Source organism: Plecotus auritus (assembly GCF_963455305.1).
Source record: "Plecotus auritus genome assembly, chromosome: 8".
NCBI lineage: Eukaryota > Metazoa > Chordata > Mammalia > Chiroptera > Vespertilionidae > Plecotus > Plecotus auritus.
Window position 1 is genome coordinate 97338539 of NC_137782.1, and position 16866 is coordinate 97355404.

A 16866-nucleotide genomic window follows, 5' to 3' on the forward strand; every position below is an offset into this window, starting at 1 on the left:
GGTGTATAAATTATTTATGCTTTTGGTGTAATTAATAAACTGTTTTTTCAAAAGTCACTCTAAAAAGTGAGTTTTCATGACGTTATTGGGATGCTCCATGACCCAGGTGCCTGTCTCCATGTTGAGTCACCTTCCTGGGAAACCTGTTACCTGGGTACTGTCCAATGGGCCACCTCCGGGCAGGCTGTCCTGTAAAGTCTGACAACCCACGGTGGCAAGGAGCTGACCCCCAGGACACATTGTCCCCTACCCCACGCGGACCCCCTCACTGGGAGCTCCGGCCACAGTGGACGGAGGGGGATGCTCGAAGAGTGTGAAGGTCAGGTATACGATGGGGAGGGGCCGGTGAGGTCACCTGAGACCACACCCTGATGGAAAACGACGGAGAACCATCTAGAGACAGGCTGGTCGAGGCGGGGTCCTGAGAAGGTGCTCGGAGGCTGGAGGGAATATGCACCCCGCTGGCGGACAACCCGCGGCCGGATGCTCGCGGTCTGGCGCTGCGCGTGCGCAGTCCTGGCCGGTCCCCGGAAGAAATTCGCCGCGGCAAAGGTCCCGGAAGTGACGAGCTCTTCGGAGTAGGTGAGTGCGGGCGAGGAGGCCGCTGCCTCGGGAGGCCCAGGCGGGGGCGCCGGGAGGAGGGAGGAGGCCGTAAGCGGGACAGCGGCGCCGACCAAGCGACCCTCCACTCGCGTCCTGTGTGTAGCGGGACAGTCGCCGCGGGCGCGAGCGCGGGCACCTGGGAAGCCGGCCGGGAGTCCGGCAATGCGCACTTGCGCACGAGCGACCCTTCACCGGGGCCTACGAACGGCTCCCAGCTCCTCTCGTCCCCGCGATCATGCACCCAATTTAAGGAGCTCAGATATTTCCTTTGACTCACGGACCTAAATACTAAACATTGTCTTCTGGATGCTTCTTTATAATTGTTTGTGGCACAGAACGTTAGCACACACCGATTTTTTTTTAAAATATATTTTATTGGTATTTTACAAAGAGGAAGGGAGAGGGATAGAGAGCTAGAAACATCGATAAGAGAGAAACATGGATCAGCTGCCTCCTGCACACCTCCCACTGGGGATGTGCCCGCAACCAAGGTACATGCCCTTGACTGGAATCGAACCCGGGACCCTTCAGTCCTCAGGCCGACGCTCTATCCACTGAGCCAAACCGGTTTGGGCTGCACACACCGATTTTTATAAACATTTCATTAAAGTTTTATTGCAAGTGCAGCTCTCGCCGATGTGTGGTTTTCCAGTGAATTCACTTACCACGGCCGCCCTTTGCAGAGGGAGGCGAGTGTATTAGTTCCACTCTCTGTGGCCGTGGGCAGAGGTCTCGTGCTCACACAGTCGGCAAGCGAGGATGGGGGCGTTCCAGAGGCACGGTGCCTTTGTTTTGTGAAGGAGAGGGCCCGCGGAAAGGAGGAAGGGGAGGCAGAACGCGATTCTTATAAATGCAAGTGTGCTCTCAGATCTGTTTAAGCAAAGAGAACATAGCAAAAGTTAAGCGGAACACTGGTTCCTTTTAAGTTATCCTTGGGAAATGGTTGTGTGTGCATACTTCACTTTGAAGATTCCTGCTGTGACTACAGGCCCAGCACCCTGCCAGTGAGACCAGAGGACACTGTGACGTTGGACAAGTCGCTTCACCTCTGAGCCCCAGCCCCTCCTGCTTTAAAACTGGCATAAAAAATGTAAGCTCAGGAATCATGGCCCCATCACATAGGATAATTTAAGGATGTTTCTAAAGGGAGAGTAGGGAAACGGTAGAGGTAGTGTTTTAACCTGGAGCAGTGACATTGGAGTTGGCTTCCACCCCTAGACACCAAGGCAGAAGGGGAGGGTCAGTTACCTGAGACAGCAGTGCCATCAAGGGATTGAGGAGGGCAGGGAAGTCACCCTCCTGGCCACCTGCTCCTCCCTCCAGTCTCTGCCAGAGACCAGGGTAGCCAAGGGCAGGTCCCTGAAGCAGCAGGATGGAAAGTGGGTCTGGAAAAGCAAACAGGATACCCATGTGCACTGCTACCTGCTTATACAGTTATTTTAAGAAATAAATGTGAAAATTTCCGTACAAGGTTTAGTAGAGGTTCCCATGGCCCAGTAGAACTGAACTTCACACTTTAGGGAACAAAGTAGCTATATCTGAAGCGTAACCCTTGCTGAGTGACTCCCCAGTCTTCCTTTAAAAAAAAAAAAAAAGGTTTTCTTCATTTCAGAGAGAGGAAGGGAGAAGGAGCAAGGGATAGAAGGAAACATCAATGATGAGAGAGAATCAGCTGCCTCCTGCACACCCTTTACTAGGCTTGAGCCTGCCAACCGGGCTTGTGCCCTGACCAGGAATGGTCATGGGTCGACAGTCACTGAGCCACATCGGCTGGGCTCTCTAGTCTTTCTAAAGCCCCATCCTGGAATCAAAGTTCGTCCAACTTGGATCAGGGCTTTTGTATGCACAGTCTCATCTTTTGTACTCCGCTCACCTGGCCAGGTAAATGTGTTGAGGCGGACACATTCCAATCTGTGTTGTCCAGTTTGGTGCCCACTGGCGACATGTAGCTATGTGTGCTTGGAATGTGGCTTGATTGAGTTTTTACATTTTCAAATTTTTTAATTGATTTAAACTTAGTAGCCACATGTGGCCAATGGGTAGCTTACTGGATAGCACAGGTACAGCATTAGAAGGAAAATGAAGACCAAGTAACAGTGAGAGACACAGCTGAATGGCTCCCCTGGCAGGTACTGGTTCAGTGGGTTTTCCAAACAGAAATCGAAGGGCTGAAGGGGGATGTACTCCAAATTAGGCCAGGCTGGGCGGCCAGGTTTCTGGTTGGCTTTGCCACACTTCACTTTCTCTGCAGTCCATCTTCAGGTTTCATGTCGCCAGGGCGGAGAAGCCTGGTTTCTGCCACCTCCGCACAGATGGCATCTCTTGCCAGCGGGCTTAGTTGCATGCAGGGTTGGTGATCAGTGAGTTGTTATTTTTCCTTTAACAACCTGTTTTCAACTCCACTTGTGCCTGTCCCAGCCCACAGCACTACGGCCTGGGGTAGGTCATTTTACCTTGTCTCAGTCTCCTCGTTTTCTTTACAGAATTGTTATGAGGACTAGATGACCTAATTCCTGAAAGGTGCCAAGGATAGAATCCTGCAGATAGCGAGGCAGGGGTTTCGAATGTTTATCATTGAACTTATGTCCGGAACTTTTTGTAACTAGTATTACCACTTGTATATAAGAATACAATTGATTGCCAAAACCGGTTTGGCTCAGTGGATAGAGCGTCAGCCTGCGGACTGAAAGGTCCCAGGTTCCATTCCGGTCAAGGGCACGTAACTTGGTTGCGGGCACATCCCCAGTAGGAGGTGTGCAAGAGGCAGCTGATGGATGTTTCTCTCTCATCGATGTTTCTAACTCTCTATCCCTCTTCCTTCCTCTCTGTAAAAAATCAATAAAATATCTTTAAAAAAAAAAAAGAATACAATTGATTTTTGTGTGTTAACCTTGTAACCTGCAACCTTTCTCGGTTCATGTATGAATTCTAATCAGATTTTGAACATTTCTATGGAAACAATCATACCTTCTATATTTTGTCTTTCCTTTTTTAAAAAAAATTTCTTTATTGCAGCCCTGGCCAGTATGATTCAGTCGTTTGAGTATCATCCTGTGTGCACTGAGAGGTCCCGGGTTGATTCCCTGTCAGGGCACATGCTGGGGTGTGGGCTTGATCCCCAGTAGGGGGCGTGCAGGAGGCAGCCAACTGATGTTTCTCTCCCTCTCTTTCTAAAATCAATAAAAAAATATTTAAAAAAGAAAGAAATTCTTTTAAAAACTTCTTTATTACAGTGTCTAAAAGACAGTGTTGCACAGAAGGGGTAGGCAAGGGCATCCTTGCCTTTTCATCCCAGGGGAGCAGTTCAGTCTTTTTCCAGTCAGTGTGGTGTTGGCTGTGGCCTCTGTCATGTTGATAATGTCCCCTTCCATTCCCAGTTACATTTCATTTCCCTGCTCGGGAGTAGGTGACCTTTGCCAGATGTGTGTGACAGTCAGTGTGGGATCCCACTGCTAATGACACCTTGTGTCCCAGCAGTCACCCTGCTTGGTCCTGCGATTGATGTGCAGGGCGCAGCTGGACACAACGTTGTTGGGATTGTTTACCTCTATTCATGGTCATTTCCTTTCTGTAATGTCAGATCTGGGTACTGGGGCTTCTCTGGCCTCAGGCCATGGTTTGGGTGTAGTCTCACTCTTCTATTTTCTGAGAAGGTTCATGTGAGATTGCTATTACTACTTCTGGGATATTTGATGGAATTTACCGGGAAAGCTGCCTGAGTCTGGAGTTTTGTTATGGAGAATGTTCTTTAATAACAAATTCAACTCCTTTAGTAGTTACGGGTAATTGACATTTTCTGTTCTCTGTTTTCTTTGTGGGTTTTTTGTTTTGTTTTTATTTCTTCTTGTGTCTTTGTGGTAAGGTGCATCTTTTAGGAACTTGCTGAGTTTGAGGCACAAGTGGTTCCTTGCTGTTCTCTTGCCCTTTGATGCCTGCAGGGCTCATGCAGGTGACCCCTTTTTGTTGTTGTTTGTTAATCCTCACCCGAAGATATTATTTTTTCCATTGATTTTTAGAAAGAGTGGAAAGGAGCGGGGGAGGGAGGAGGGAGAGAGAAAGAAAAACATCAGTGTGAGAGAGACACATCAATTGGTTGCCTCTGCAGGAGATCAAACCTACAACCCAGGTATGTGCCCTGCCCTTGACCAGGAATCAAACCCAAGACCCCTTGGTGCACAGGCCAATGCTCTAATCACTTAGCCACACCGACCAGGGCTCGGGTGACACTTTTTATGTTCCTAGCCATGTGCTCTTACTTCCTTGATCCCTCTAGCGTGTGGGGTTTGTCCACTCTGCTTATATTTTATTTATTTATTTTTATTGTTTATTTTAGCGTGTGTGTGTTAATCCTCACCCGAGGATATTTTCCCATTGATTTTTTAAATATATATATATATTTTTATTGATTTTAGAGAGGAAGGAAGAGGGAGAGAGACATAGAAACATCAATGATGAGAAAGAATCATTGATTAGCTGCCTCCTGCATACCCCCTACTGGGGATGGAGTCCGCAACCTGGGCATGTGCCCTGAACAGAAATTGAACCTGGGCCCTGACCGGTTTGGCTCAGTGGATAGAGCGTCGGCCTGCAGACTCAAGGGTCCCAGGTTCGATTCCGGTCAAGGGCATGTATCTTGGTTGCGGGCACATCCCCAGAAGGGGGTGTGCAGGAGGCAGCTGATCGATGTTTCTCTCTCATCGATGTTTCTAACTCTCTATCCCTCTCCTTTCCTCTCTGTAAAAAATCAATAAAATATATTTAAAAAAAAAAAAAAGAAAAAAAAAAGAAATTGAACCTGGGACCCTTCAGTCTGCCAGCCGAAGCTCTGTCCACTGAGCCAAACTGCCTAGGGTTAGTGTTTATTGTTTACTAGAGGCCCTATGCACGAAATTTGTGCAAGAGTAAGCTTCTTTCCCCTGGCTGCCAGCACCAGCTTCCCTCTGGCACCCGGGACCCCACCTGGGCTTCCCTCTGGTTACCAACAGGCACCTGGGACCCAGGCTTCCCTTGCAGCCCCTGCTTCGTTGGGCAGGTCATCCGGAAGGATGTCCAGTCTAATTAGCATATTATGCTTTTATTATGGAAGATTAGGTTTCACACCATTCATTTAATCCTCACAATCCTACAAGGTTAAGTACCAGTTATGATCCCCATTTTGCAAAAAACGGAAGCACAAGCAAATCATCCCATCAGCTGTGGAGTTGGGCATCAGTCTTAGTTTCATAGGGCCGCCGTAACAAAGAACCAGACATTTGTTCTCTCATAGTCTCGATGCCAGGAGTCCAAAGTCAAGGTGTCAGCAGGGCCATGCTCCCTTTAAGACTCTGGGTAGAACCTTGTCCCGGGTGGCAGCAGCCATGCCTGGTGCTCCTTGTCTCAGCTGAACTGCTCAAGTCTCTGCCTCCCTTACCACATGACCATCTTCTCCCAGGTGGTTTTCCATGTGTGTGTTCAGCAGGCCAGTCAGGGCTGCCGTACGTTTTCCGTTGTTGGTTTTCTGTTTCATTTGTTTCTGGTCTTTATTATTTCTTTCCTTCTGTTTACTTTGCTTTTCTCTTTCTGGTTTCTGGACTTGGAACCTCACATCACTTATTTTAGTCCTTTCTTCATTACTAAGAGAAGCACTTACAGCTATGGTGGCTGCCCACTTACCCAGTTTCACTTTCCAAGGTCTCAGCTACCCCAGGTCAGCTGACATTCAGAAATGTTAAATGGAGGCCTGGTCAGTGTTGCTCAGTGGATAAGCATCAACCCAGGAACCAAGAGGTCATTGGTTCCACTCCTGGTCCAGACACATGCCCGGGTTGTGGACTTGATCCCCTGTAGGGGGTGTGCACGAGGCAGCCAATCCATGATGTTTCTGTCTCATCGATGTTTCTATCTCTCCATCCATCTCTCTCTCAAAATCAATAAAAACATATTGTTTAAAAATAGAGTTGGTTCTCTTTTTTTTTTTAAATGTTGCCTGTACAGTGTGGCTCAGTGATTGAGCGTCAACCTAGGAGACAGCTGATCGGTGGTTCTCATCATTGATGTCTCTCTCTCCCTCTCTCTTCCTCTCTGAAATTAATAAAAATATTTTTTTTAAAAAAAATGTTAAATAGAAAATTTCAGAAATAAACAATTCATAAGTTTTAAATTGCACCCTGATCTGAGCCACGTGATGAAATTTTTTTGCTGTTGTTTCTTTCTGTCCCGCCCCTTTTTCTAGCTCTACACTCCCCATTAGTCAGACCTTGGTTATCACAGAGACAGAGACACTACCAGACACCACATCACAGCATTTTGTTACAATGGCTCTATTTTATCATTATTGTTGTTAATTCCATACTGGGTCTAACTTATTAATTGAACTTTATCATAGGTATGTATGTATGTATATATAGGAAGAAACATAGTATCTATAGGGTTTGGTACTATCCAAGGATCAGGTCTTGGCCTGTGTCCCCATGGATGGGGAGGAGGGACAACTGTAAGTTCCCCTCTGAGCACTACATTATCTGCATCCCATAAACTTTGGATGATCACTCAAATCAAAATATTTTGATTTTGACTTCTTCTTCTACCTATTGGCTTAGTTAGAAGAGCTGTTTCATTTCCAGTTTGACATTTAAGCTGCACAAGATAATAGTGCAGCATTTGCGTAAATGGGTGCTTTAATTTTTTCAGGAATTTTTATTTTAGGCTCCAATTTCCTGTCATAGTTTCAGTTAGCAGATACTGCATTCGATGGGGGAGTGTTTCCAGGGTCGAGAGAGGTTTGATGACAAACCCTGTGTACACAAACCTGGCCCCAGGTAGCATGTAGGCCAATTGGTGACGTGACTCCTCATGACTCAGGATCCAGCATGGCAACTGAGGGGAGAAAGTCATAGCCCGCAGTTTACTTATTTGTTCCAAAAACATGCATGAGATTTTAGTTTGTTTGAAGTTCACGTGTAAACCAAGGACCTTATTTAGCCAATTTAACTTTTGTTAGGGAGCCATGATGTTTGGGAGGCTGTTCTCTGCAGGACCACGGAGCGTGTTGGAGGGCCTGGGGCGCCGGACTCTGGCCCCACAGGCAGCCCTGGGCCGGCTCCTCCTTCAGCACACTGCCCCCTGGCTGCTCTCGCTCAGCTATTCAGACTGCGCCAAGGAACCCTCCAGAAAGAAACTGCTCTCCGAAAAAAAACTGGTGAGACTTCTGACCGGGAAGGAACTTACCCTAAGTTTCCCTCTCATAGGCGTTGTTGTGAGTTCTCGTTGTCGTGTCTCCATCTGTCCTGATTATCTGATTGAAGAGACACAGGTAGCACTTGAAAATGATGAAATGAAACTTATGTAAAACATGAACGAGAAAAAACAAACAGGAGTGGGCTTTACTTTAATTCAAGAAAAGCCCCACCTCGTTTCCTCCTAAGCGGGCTCCAGGTCAGCAGGACTTCCTTGGAGAAGCGCTGGTGCTCAGAGCCCTGTCCGTAGCACTGTCTTTGCCCAGCGGGGAAATGGAGCCAGGCTTCACCTCCACATGCTTGTCAGTGTGTATATTTTTATTGATGTCAGAGAGGAAGGGAGAGGGGGAGAGAGATGGAAACATCAGTGATGAGAGAGAATCATTGATTGGCTGCCTCCTGCATGCCCCCCACTGGAGATCGAGCCCACAGCGCAGGCATGTGCCCTGACTGGGAGTTGAACCATGACCTCCTGGTTCATAGGTCGACGCTCAACCACTGAGCCACACCAGCTGGGCATCCATTGGATGGATTTTGATGTTGGCATACAGCAAAATTATACGCTAAGTTTTTAAAATAGTAATTCATGTTTTTTCCATGTGGTGGTGCCAAAAAAATCTGAAAATATTTGTGTTTTCTTAAAAAAATCTGTGTATCAGGTGGAGGAGCAGATGCCCTGGGTCTGGCGGCGGGCCGGGTGCTGGCCAATTTGTCTGTGCACACAGCGCAGAAAGCAGGTGGACTCCTAGGACAGGATGGCCTGCCGGGTGGCACCTCGGTGCCTCACCCTGGCTTCTTGGGTAGCTGAACTTGTTGTTGCAGCCAATAGCTATTCAACAGTCACCTGCTTGGTTTCAGTTCTTTAGCTGGAACTGAAGAGACCTGGAGAGAAACTCACCCTCCCATAGAAGCTCTCTCTGCATCGCTGAGTTTACAAAGGAGCCCTGTTCAGTCAGGCCAAGAAGATGCCCTTTAGTGACGTTTCTGTTTGAAAAAGCTGAGACGACACTTTGTTTCAGGAATATTTTCTAAACAATCCTGTTTCCTCAAGTTGGGCATGTTGAGTCTGTCATTGAGTGTGTTTTCCTTACCGGCCACTTCTCACGTCTGCCGGGAACTGTTTCTTATATTTGCATTTTAGGAGAGGTTAGTGATAGTAGCATCATTGACCTCTAATTTTAAAGCCCACGTAGGTAGGAGAGGTGCTCCAGGGGCTGCTTGGGTAAGTCATTACCCTTACCCAGAAGTTTTGACTTCAGGTTAAAGACATTAGTACATTATTAAAATGTTTTTTAAGTGTTTTTCCCTAAGGCAGTGGTCGGCAAACTCATTAGTCAACAGAGCAGCAAACCGCAGCTCGTGAGCCGCATGTGGCTCGTGAGCTGCAGTTTGCTGACCACTGGGTTAGAGGATTGCAGCATTCATGACGAACCAGATCTGTGCTCTCTGCAGAAAAGGCATTTTGTGGACCATCGCCGGGTGCTTGTCCGAGGGGGACGCGGAGGCGACGGGGTGAGCTGCTTCCACAGTGAGCCCCGGAAGGAGTTTGGGGGTCCTGATGGTGGCAATGGAGGCAACGGTGGCCACATCATCCTGAAAGGCAGGTACTCTGAGGGGCAGCTTGGGCAGGACCGCTGTGTCTGCATATGTTGGGGCAGAAAGTTTCCACCTTCTCATCCTGACAGGAATTTGAATTCAAAAGTTGATGTATGGACATCATTTTTGTTAAATTATGTGAATGTTTACATTTAAATAATGCACCAAAACCCAACTTTGATAGTGGGGTTTAAAAAGAATTTCAGGTATACAGAGATATCTCACTATCAGGAAATCTAACGTTATAGTAAGATAGTCAGAGGATAAATGTATGTTACCATCTAGGCAAGTGCTGGAAGGGTATTGATTACTCAGCACCTTTTGACACAGATGCTAGTAAACTGGAAACTTAGTATAATATCTGAACAATAAAATGCAACTACTTTTAAATTGGAAACATTCCCAACTAATAAAATGTAGCTATTTAAAAATTGATAACATTATAGGTAATTTTGAATTTTTCAGAAATTGTAATATTTTTTGAAAGAAGATAAGAATTTATAGCTTTTTAAAATATCACTTTGCTACTTTAGTAACTTCTGCTATGCTTTGTTTTGTTTCCATGTGCATTCCTAATGTTCCTGAACTAGACAAAAGAAAGTTAACAATATGCAGCCAATTTTTTTTTAAAGTAGACTTGTGTATTTTATTTTATTTTTATTGTTGGCACTATTGTTATGGAGACTTTACTTTTAGTTTTTTGTTTTGTTTTTGAAAATATATTTTTATTGATTTTAGAGAGGGAGAGATAGAAACATCAGTGATGAGAGAGAATCATGGATCAGCTGCCTCCTGCACAACCCCTACTGGGTATCGAGCCTGCGACCTGGGCATGTGCCCTTGACTGGAATCGAACCTGGGACCCTTCAGTCCGCAGGCTGATGCTCTGTCCACTGAACCAAACCAGCTAGGGCTTATTTTTAGTTATTATTATTTTTTAATCCTCACCCGAGGATATTTTTCCATTGATTTTTAGAGAGAGTGGGAGAGGGAAAGACAGAAATATTGATGTGAGAGACACACATCGATTGGTTGCTTCCTGCACAAGCCCCAATCAGGGCCCGTTGGGGGAGGAGCCAGCAACCGAGATACGAGCTCTTGACTGGAATCAAACCCGGGACCCTTTGGTCCGCAGGCCAACACTCTATCTACTGAGCCAAACCAGCTAGGGCCCAATTTTGTTTTTAACGCAAAGGAACATGAAGGTTTTTTCTTTTAGTCGACCGACAACTCAAGTCACTGTCCTCGGTCCTGTCCCAGTACCAGGGCTTTGATGGAGAAGATGGTGGCAGTAAAAACTGCTTCGGGCGAAGTGGCGCTCTCCTCTATGTCCGGGTAAGCCCCAGCTGCAGAGCATGCCCTGCCCCAAGTCCAGACCTTCAGGCTCCTCAGGTTCCGAGCTGTGGTCCACAGGAGCCCGTGGCTTGAACCACACAGCCATCTCCCACAGAGCAAACCCCAGCCTGAACTTTGTACGGATTTTTATTTTTATTTTTTTTAATAAATCTTTATTCAGATTATTACAATTGTTTCTCCTTTTTCCCCCCATAGCTCCCCTCCACCCGGTTCCCACCCCACCTTCTGCCCTTACCTCCCCCCCACTGTCCTCATCCATAGGTGTACGCTTTTTGTCCAGTCTCTTCCTGAACCCCCCCATACCCCTTTCCCCCTGAGAATTATCAGTCCACTCCCTTTCTATGCCCCTGATTCTATTATATTCACCAGATTATTCTGTTCCTCAGATTTTTAATTCACTTGATTTTTAGGTTCACTTGTTGATAGATATGTATTTGTTGTTCATAATTTTTATCTTTACCTTTTTCTTTTTCTTCCTCTTCTTAAAGAATACCTTTCAGCATTTCATATAATACTCGTTTGGCAGTGATGAACTCCTTTAGCTTTTTCTTATCTGTGAAGCTCTTTATCTGACCTTCAATTCTGAACATTTAGCTACCCTGGGTAGAGTAATCTTGGTTGTAGGTTCTTGCTATTCATCACTTTGAATATTTCTTGCCACTTCCGTCTGGCCTGCATAGTTTCTGTTGAGAAATCAGCTGACAGTCGTATGAGTGCTCCCTTGTAGGTAATTAACTGTTTTTCTCTTGCTGCTTTTTAATATTCTCTCTTTGTCTTTTGCTCTTGGCATTTTAATTATGATGTGTCTTGGTGTGGTCCTCTTTGGATTCCTTTTGTTTGGGGTTCTGTGCGCTTCCTGGACTTGTAAGTCTATTTTTTTCACCAGGTGGGGGAAGTTTTCAGTCATTATTTCTTCAAATAGGTTTTCAGTATCTTGCTCTCTCTCTTCTTCTGGCACCCCCATAATTCTGATGTTGGTATGCTTGAAGTTGTCCCAGAGGCTTCTTACACTATCTTCAACTTTTTGGATTTTTTTTTTCTTTTTGCTTTTTCAGTTGAGTGTTTTTTGCTTCTTTGTATTTCAGTTCTTTGACTTGATTCTTGTGTTCCTCTAGTCTGTTGTTGGGTCTCTGTATAATATTTTTTATTTCAGTCAGTGTATGTTTAATTTCTAGTTGGTCCTTTTTCATATCTTCGAGGGTCTCGTTATATTTATCGGCCTTTTCTAGGATATTCTTGAAAAGCCTTATAACCGTGGTTTTGAATTCTATATCCAGTAGTTTGTTTTCCTCCATTTCTTTCATTTGTGATCTGTTTCTTTGTCTCTGCATTTTCATTGCTTCCCTGAGTTGGTAGGGTAGCTTTGTGTGCTAGGTTTCCTATATGGCCCAGTGGGTCAGCCTCCCCAGTGAACCTGAGCTGGATCCTCTTGGTCCACCCCTTTGTGGACTGTGTGCTCAGCCTTTTTGTAGTTAAGTCTTGATTGTTGTTGGTATCACTGGGAGGAATTGACCTCCAGGCCAGTTGGCTGTGAGGATCAGCTGTGTCTACACTGGGAGAAGTTCGGTGCTGGAGATAGCCTTATAGGATTAGACTTGCCAAATTGCAAAAGCCTCTGTGCTCAGCTTGGATGGGGTGGAGTCTCAGGGCGGAGTAGACAATCTTAGCTTCCCGTCAGCCTTGCCCTTGAGCGCGCGCGCCTCCAGACCTCTGCCTTCCCCGGCTCCCGAGTCTCCGCCCGAGAGTCCAGATTCCCCCCGCAAGAGTGTGGGTCCCCAGCGGCTCGTCTGGAACTGGGGTTCAGTGCAGTAAGAACTTGGGCTCACTGCAGTCAGGAGCTTCTGACTCCCTTCTGCTAGGGAAAGCCTGTGGCACTCCGCAGTCTTTGTGTACACTGGTGCACGCGCCTCCAGACCCCTGCCCGCCGGGGCTCCCCCAGGTCTCCCCTGGGTCTCCGAGTCTCCGGGTACCTTTCTCTCTACCTGACAGTCCAGACTCCCCCTGTATGAGCCTGGGTCCACGGGGTTTCGCCCAGAACTGGGGTTCAGTGCATTCGGGGGCTTCCTTCCCCCTCCTGCCAGAGAAAGTCAGCCAGGCTCTCAGCCGCCCTTCCTCTCTGCGCGCACAAAGACCCTTTGCCATACCTCCAATTCTCTGTGAGCTTTTCTCTTTCCTTCTAGTTGTAGAATTTCCACTTAGCCAGCTTTCCTGTGGTTCTGGATGGTGTCCGTTCTTTTAGTTGTAGTTTTGAAATTGTTGTGCAAGGCAGCAGTTTAGGTGCTTACCTATGCCGCCATCTTGGTTTCTCCCTTTGTACTGATTTTTATACCATGTGTTGTATGACCTGTTCAAAAAGTCACAAAATCGCCCTGTCAGGATTCTTGTTAGAGCATTGGCCTGTGGACTGAAGGGTTGCGGGTTTGATTGCTGGTCATGGGCATGTACCTTAGTTGCAGGTTCAGTCCCCGGCCCCAGTTGGGGCTCGAGCAGGAGGCAACCGATCTATGTGTCTATGTGTCTTTCTCACATCAATATTTCTCTCTCTCTCTCTCCCCAGCCCCCTCTCTCTCCCTCTACCCCCTGTTCCTTCCACTCTCTAAAAAATCAATGGAAAAGATATCCTCATTCCTCTGGTGAGAATTTTTTTTAAGTCTCAAAATCATTACATTTTACAAAAAGGGAACCCACAGGGTCCCCTGTCTGTCTCACCTTGGCCCAGGAGCCACCCTGTCCCCACCCTCTCGGGCCCTCTGAGCACTGCTGTTCTCACGTTAGCTCAGCATTTCTGCTGCTTCAGCTCCCCTCATGGGTTAGAAACACTGTTTGAAAAGTTGTGTGCATAGTTCACTGGGGTGTCACCAGCCCCGTGAAATCCTTGGAGGGCTGGGACCTTTCTCCTGGAACTCAGTGGCTCTGGAGGGGCTCCTCTCTGGGTCCTGCCCTGCACACCCTCCCAAACAGAAAACGCCTGGTCTGGCCATTGTCTTCCTGCTCCCCGACAAATGCTGCATTATTTTTCAGGTCCCCATGGGCACTTTAGTGAAGGAGGGAAACGAAGTTGTGGCTGACCTCTCACACCCCGGGGATGAGTATGTGGCTGCTCTCGGTGGGGCAGGAGGAAAGGGCAACCGCTTTTTCCTGGCCAATGATAACCGCGCGCCCGTCACCTGCACCTCCGGGGAGCCTGGGCAGGAGCGGGAACTCTTCCTGGAGCTCAAGACCATGGCCCACGCTGGCATGGTGGGTATAACTGAGAGCCCCAGTGGGAGGAGGGGGTGCTTTGCACACTGAGCTGTGGAAAAGCGGTTTCTAGTGGATGGGGCATGCCACCAGCCTGCAGGAGAGGGGCAACTCACTCCAGTTGGCATCCTGTGACCTTGAACAGGGGCTGTGCCCTCACCTGTGTGGTTCCCAATTCTGAGACTCACCCCGATCTCTGTCTGTCCCAGATGGAGGAAATGGAAGCACATCCCCCTATCTTGCAGGTCGGATTCCCCAACGCAGGCAAGTCCTCGCTTCTCCGGGCCATTTCAAATGCGAAGCCTGCCGTGGCTGCCTACCCATTCACAACCTTGAACCCCCACGTGGGCATTGTGCACTATGAGGACCACCAGCAAGTAGCAGGTAGACCTCCCGAAGGTGGGGGTTGTGAGGTGGGTCATTCGGAACCGTTAGCAAACAGCTTTCTGCCTGAAAAGCAGCATCATTTTTCCTAAGTTAACAGTTGTGATTCTGTGGCCATGTTAGGGTTTACACTTTCTTCCCAGCCCGTGGCGACGTCTGTGGGTGCAACCAGGAATTAGAATGTAAATTTCTGACCTGGGAAGGCTGTTCCTTCCTGCTGCCTCTGCTCCCCTTCCTCTCGGGAACTCAGCAGTGCCAGTCATGGGGCCTGCCGTGATTTTAAAGCTTTCTCGTTACCTTTCTGAGATAAGGAAACTTTTCCCAGAAGATAACATACCCATTAAAAATAGCAAGCCCGCTGGTAGGTAGCTCTGTTTCTATGGCACTTTTTGTTCGCCAGGTACTCTGTGATAATCAAATCTGTCAGTAATCAAGTTATTAATGGGTTACAGAAAGCTGGGTCTTCCTTTTTAAATCACTTTTGAAGCCAGAAAGACTGGAATGTGTAATTCCGGTGAATAAATACTGCTTATTAGATGGATCTGTCACTGTGCCTATCACCCAAATATTTCCAAGCATCTTGTGAAACTCAAAGCTGATGTCTTCATGGCAATTGGCCTGATGAGTCACCGAGACAGTAACTCGATCACCTTGGGTTTAAGGTGTTCCTTGAAAGGAAAGTCTTAGACCTCAGGGAACGGGCCGGAGCTGGCCCAGCCCCCTGCTCTGTCTCCCACAGTGGCTGACATGCCGGGCATCATCCAAGGCGCACACCAGAACCGAGGCCTGGGGCTGGCCTTCCTCAGACACATCGAGCGCTGCAGCTTCCTCCTATTCGTGGTGGACCTGGCGGCGCCGGAGCCCTGGACCCAAGTCGAGGACCTGAAGTACGAGCTGGAGAAGTACGAGCAAGGCCTGTCTGAGCGGCCCCACGCCGTCGTCGCCAATAAGATTGACCTCCCTCAGGCGCGAGCCAACCTGCCCATGCTGCAGGCCCACCTGGGCAGGAAGGCCATCGCCCTGTCGGCGGTCACGGGTGAGAACCTGGAGGAGCTGCTGCTGCGCATCAAGGAGCTGCATGACGAGCACTTGGCCGCCAACCTGGCACAGGGCCACCAGCTGTTCAGGTGGTAGCATGTGGCTCTTTGCGGTGGGAGCTACAGGTGGCACCTTCCCACTCAGCTCGGGCCACCTTGAAGGCCCCGGCAGCCTGTCCCGGTGCTTCCTGCGCCCTCGGCCTGCTCTCTGGCCCCCTGAGATGGGCTTGTCCCTGAACTACCCCCTGAGTAGTAGAAACCATGCTGCCCTGTGTGCAGGGAGCCAGCACAGCCAGATCCGAGCCAAAGGCATTGGTCCGGTTCCTAAGCGCCAGCCCACACATGAGCGACTGTCACACTGGACCTGCGAGTCCTTGGCTGTCCCCACGCCCTGCAGAGCTGCCGGGGACAGGCGCGTGCTCTGTCGGATGCCGCCATCTGAACAATGAGGCGCCTCCCTTGTTGTCCTCAGACTGCGCCGAGCTCTGGGAGCTGAACATGGCATTGGCTTCACGACTGAATGCACCCAATATCCGGCTGGAGACACAGCTTCCGACGCTCATCTGTGCAGAGAGTTATTAGCCGATGGTGGCCGGGCTCCGAGAGGACATGGGCCGGGTCCCCCCTGCGCTGTCCCTGCAGGGATCAGAGAGACTGCTGGGCCTACACCGACCACCAGCCTTTTGTCAGCGCATAGAACCCTGGGGGTCTGGCCAGCTAGTCCATGGAGATTCTGTCTCTGCTGAGTGGTGGCAGCTAAGAGGGTGGTGCTCCATAAGCCACCCTGCCCACTGGCTGCAGGGGTCTGTGAGGGCGGCACGTTGCTGCCCACTCGCTCATCCGCCAGAGCACACTGCAGCCACTTCCCTTCCCCAAATAAAATACAATGCTTCTGACTTGTCCCTGAGGGCCCTTCAGGGAGGAAGTGGAAGGGACGGGAGGAGTCAGGAGAAGGAGCAAGTGGCAGTCAGCACACTGAATGGGTATTCAGGAGTTCAAGTGTGCAGGAGAGCATGAGCCCTGTCCTGCTTCCTGTCTGCATGCCAGGGCCCTGTGTTCTAGAACCAGTACTGGTGTTCGCGTCTGGTTGCTTGCTCAGGCCCACAGGCTTTCACAGGACATGAGGCCATTGTCCAAGGCCTTGTGTCTCGGTGGCTGCCCAGGGAGATATGCCTTCCCTCCGGGAGCATGCCGAGAGCAGGGTGTCGTCCTGTTCAGCTGTGTCCCCGCAGCTTCGGGACCTTGGGACCCTGCACGGAGAAGGCACAACACGTTTGGGGAATGAAGGTGTGAATGATGGCCTGTATTAGCTGCGTCCAGGTTTCCTTTACTTTGAAGATACTTGTAAAAGGCAAGTGGTGGGTGCCAAGTGGCTCACATCCTGTGCCGCCACCACTCCTGCCCCCCTGCCATCCCTCTGGCCATTTCTGTGAGTC

The 16866-nt window shown here is 48.7% G+C and overlaps 1 protein-coding gene across 2 annotated transcripts; it reads left to right on the plus strand.

The window, feature by feature from the left end:
* Window positions 1-539: 539 nt before the first annotated feature.
* On the plus strand, window positions 540-16332 carry MTG2 (mitochondrial ribosome associated GTPase 2). Of its 2 annotated transcripts, XM_080684246.1 has the most exons (8): window positions 544-582; window positions 1592-1693; window positions 7583-7780; window positions 9270-9417; window positions 10633-10748; window positions 13791-14009; window positions 14255-14393; window positions 15133-16332. In XM_080684246.1, the coding sequence occupies exons 3-8, from the start codon at window positions 7589-7591 to the stop codon at window positions 15525-15527; spliced, it is 1209 nt and encodes a 402-aa protein (XP_080540372.1). In that variant the 5' UTR covers window positions 544-582; window positions 1592-1693; window positions 7583-7588; the 3' UTR covers window positions 15528-16332. The 2 variants fall into 2 exon arrangements, with proteins under 2 accessions (XP_080540371.1, XP_080540372.1); XM_080684245.1 differs by lacking the exon at window positions 1592-1693 and having other exon boundaries at window positions 540-582.
* Window positions 16333-16866: the final 534 nt, after the last annotated feature.

Excerpts from the sequence above, each read along its gene's own strand:
- MTG2 (XM_080684245.1), top strand. The coding sequence starts at position 7,589 with ATGATGTTTGGGAGGCTGTTCTCTGCAGGACCACGGAGCGTGTTGGAG. Across the intron at positions 9,418-10,632 it reads TGGCCACATCATCCTGAAAG|TCGACCGACAACTCAAGTCA; the intron begins GCAGGTACTCTG and ends TTTTTCTTTTAG. Across the intron at positions 10,749-13,790 it reads GCGCTCTCCTCTATGTCCGG|GTCCCCATGGGCACTTTAGT; the intron begins GTAAGCCCCAGC and ends ATTATTTTTCAG.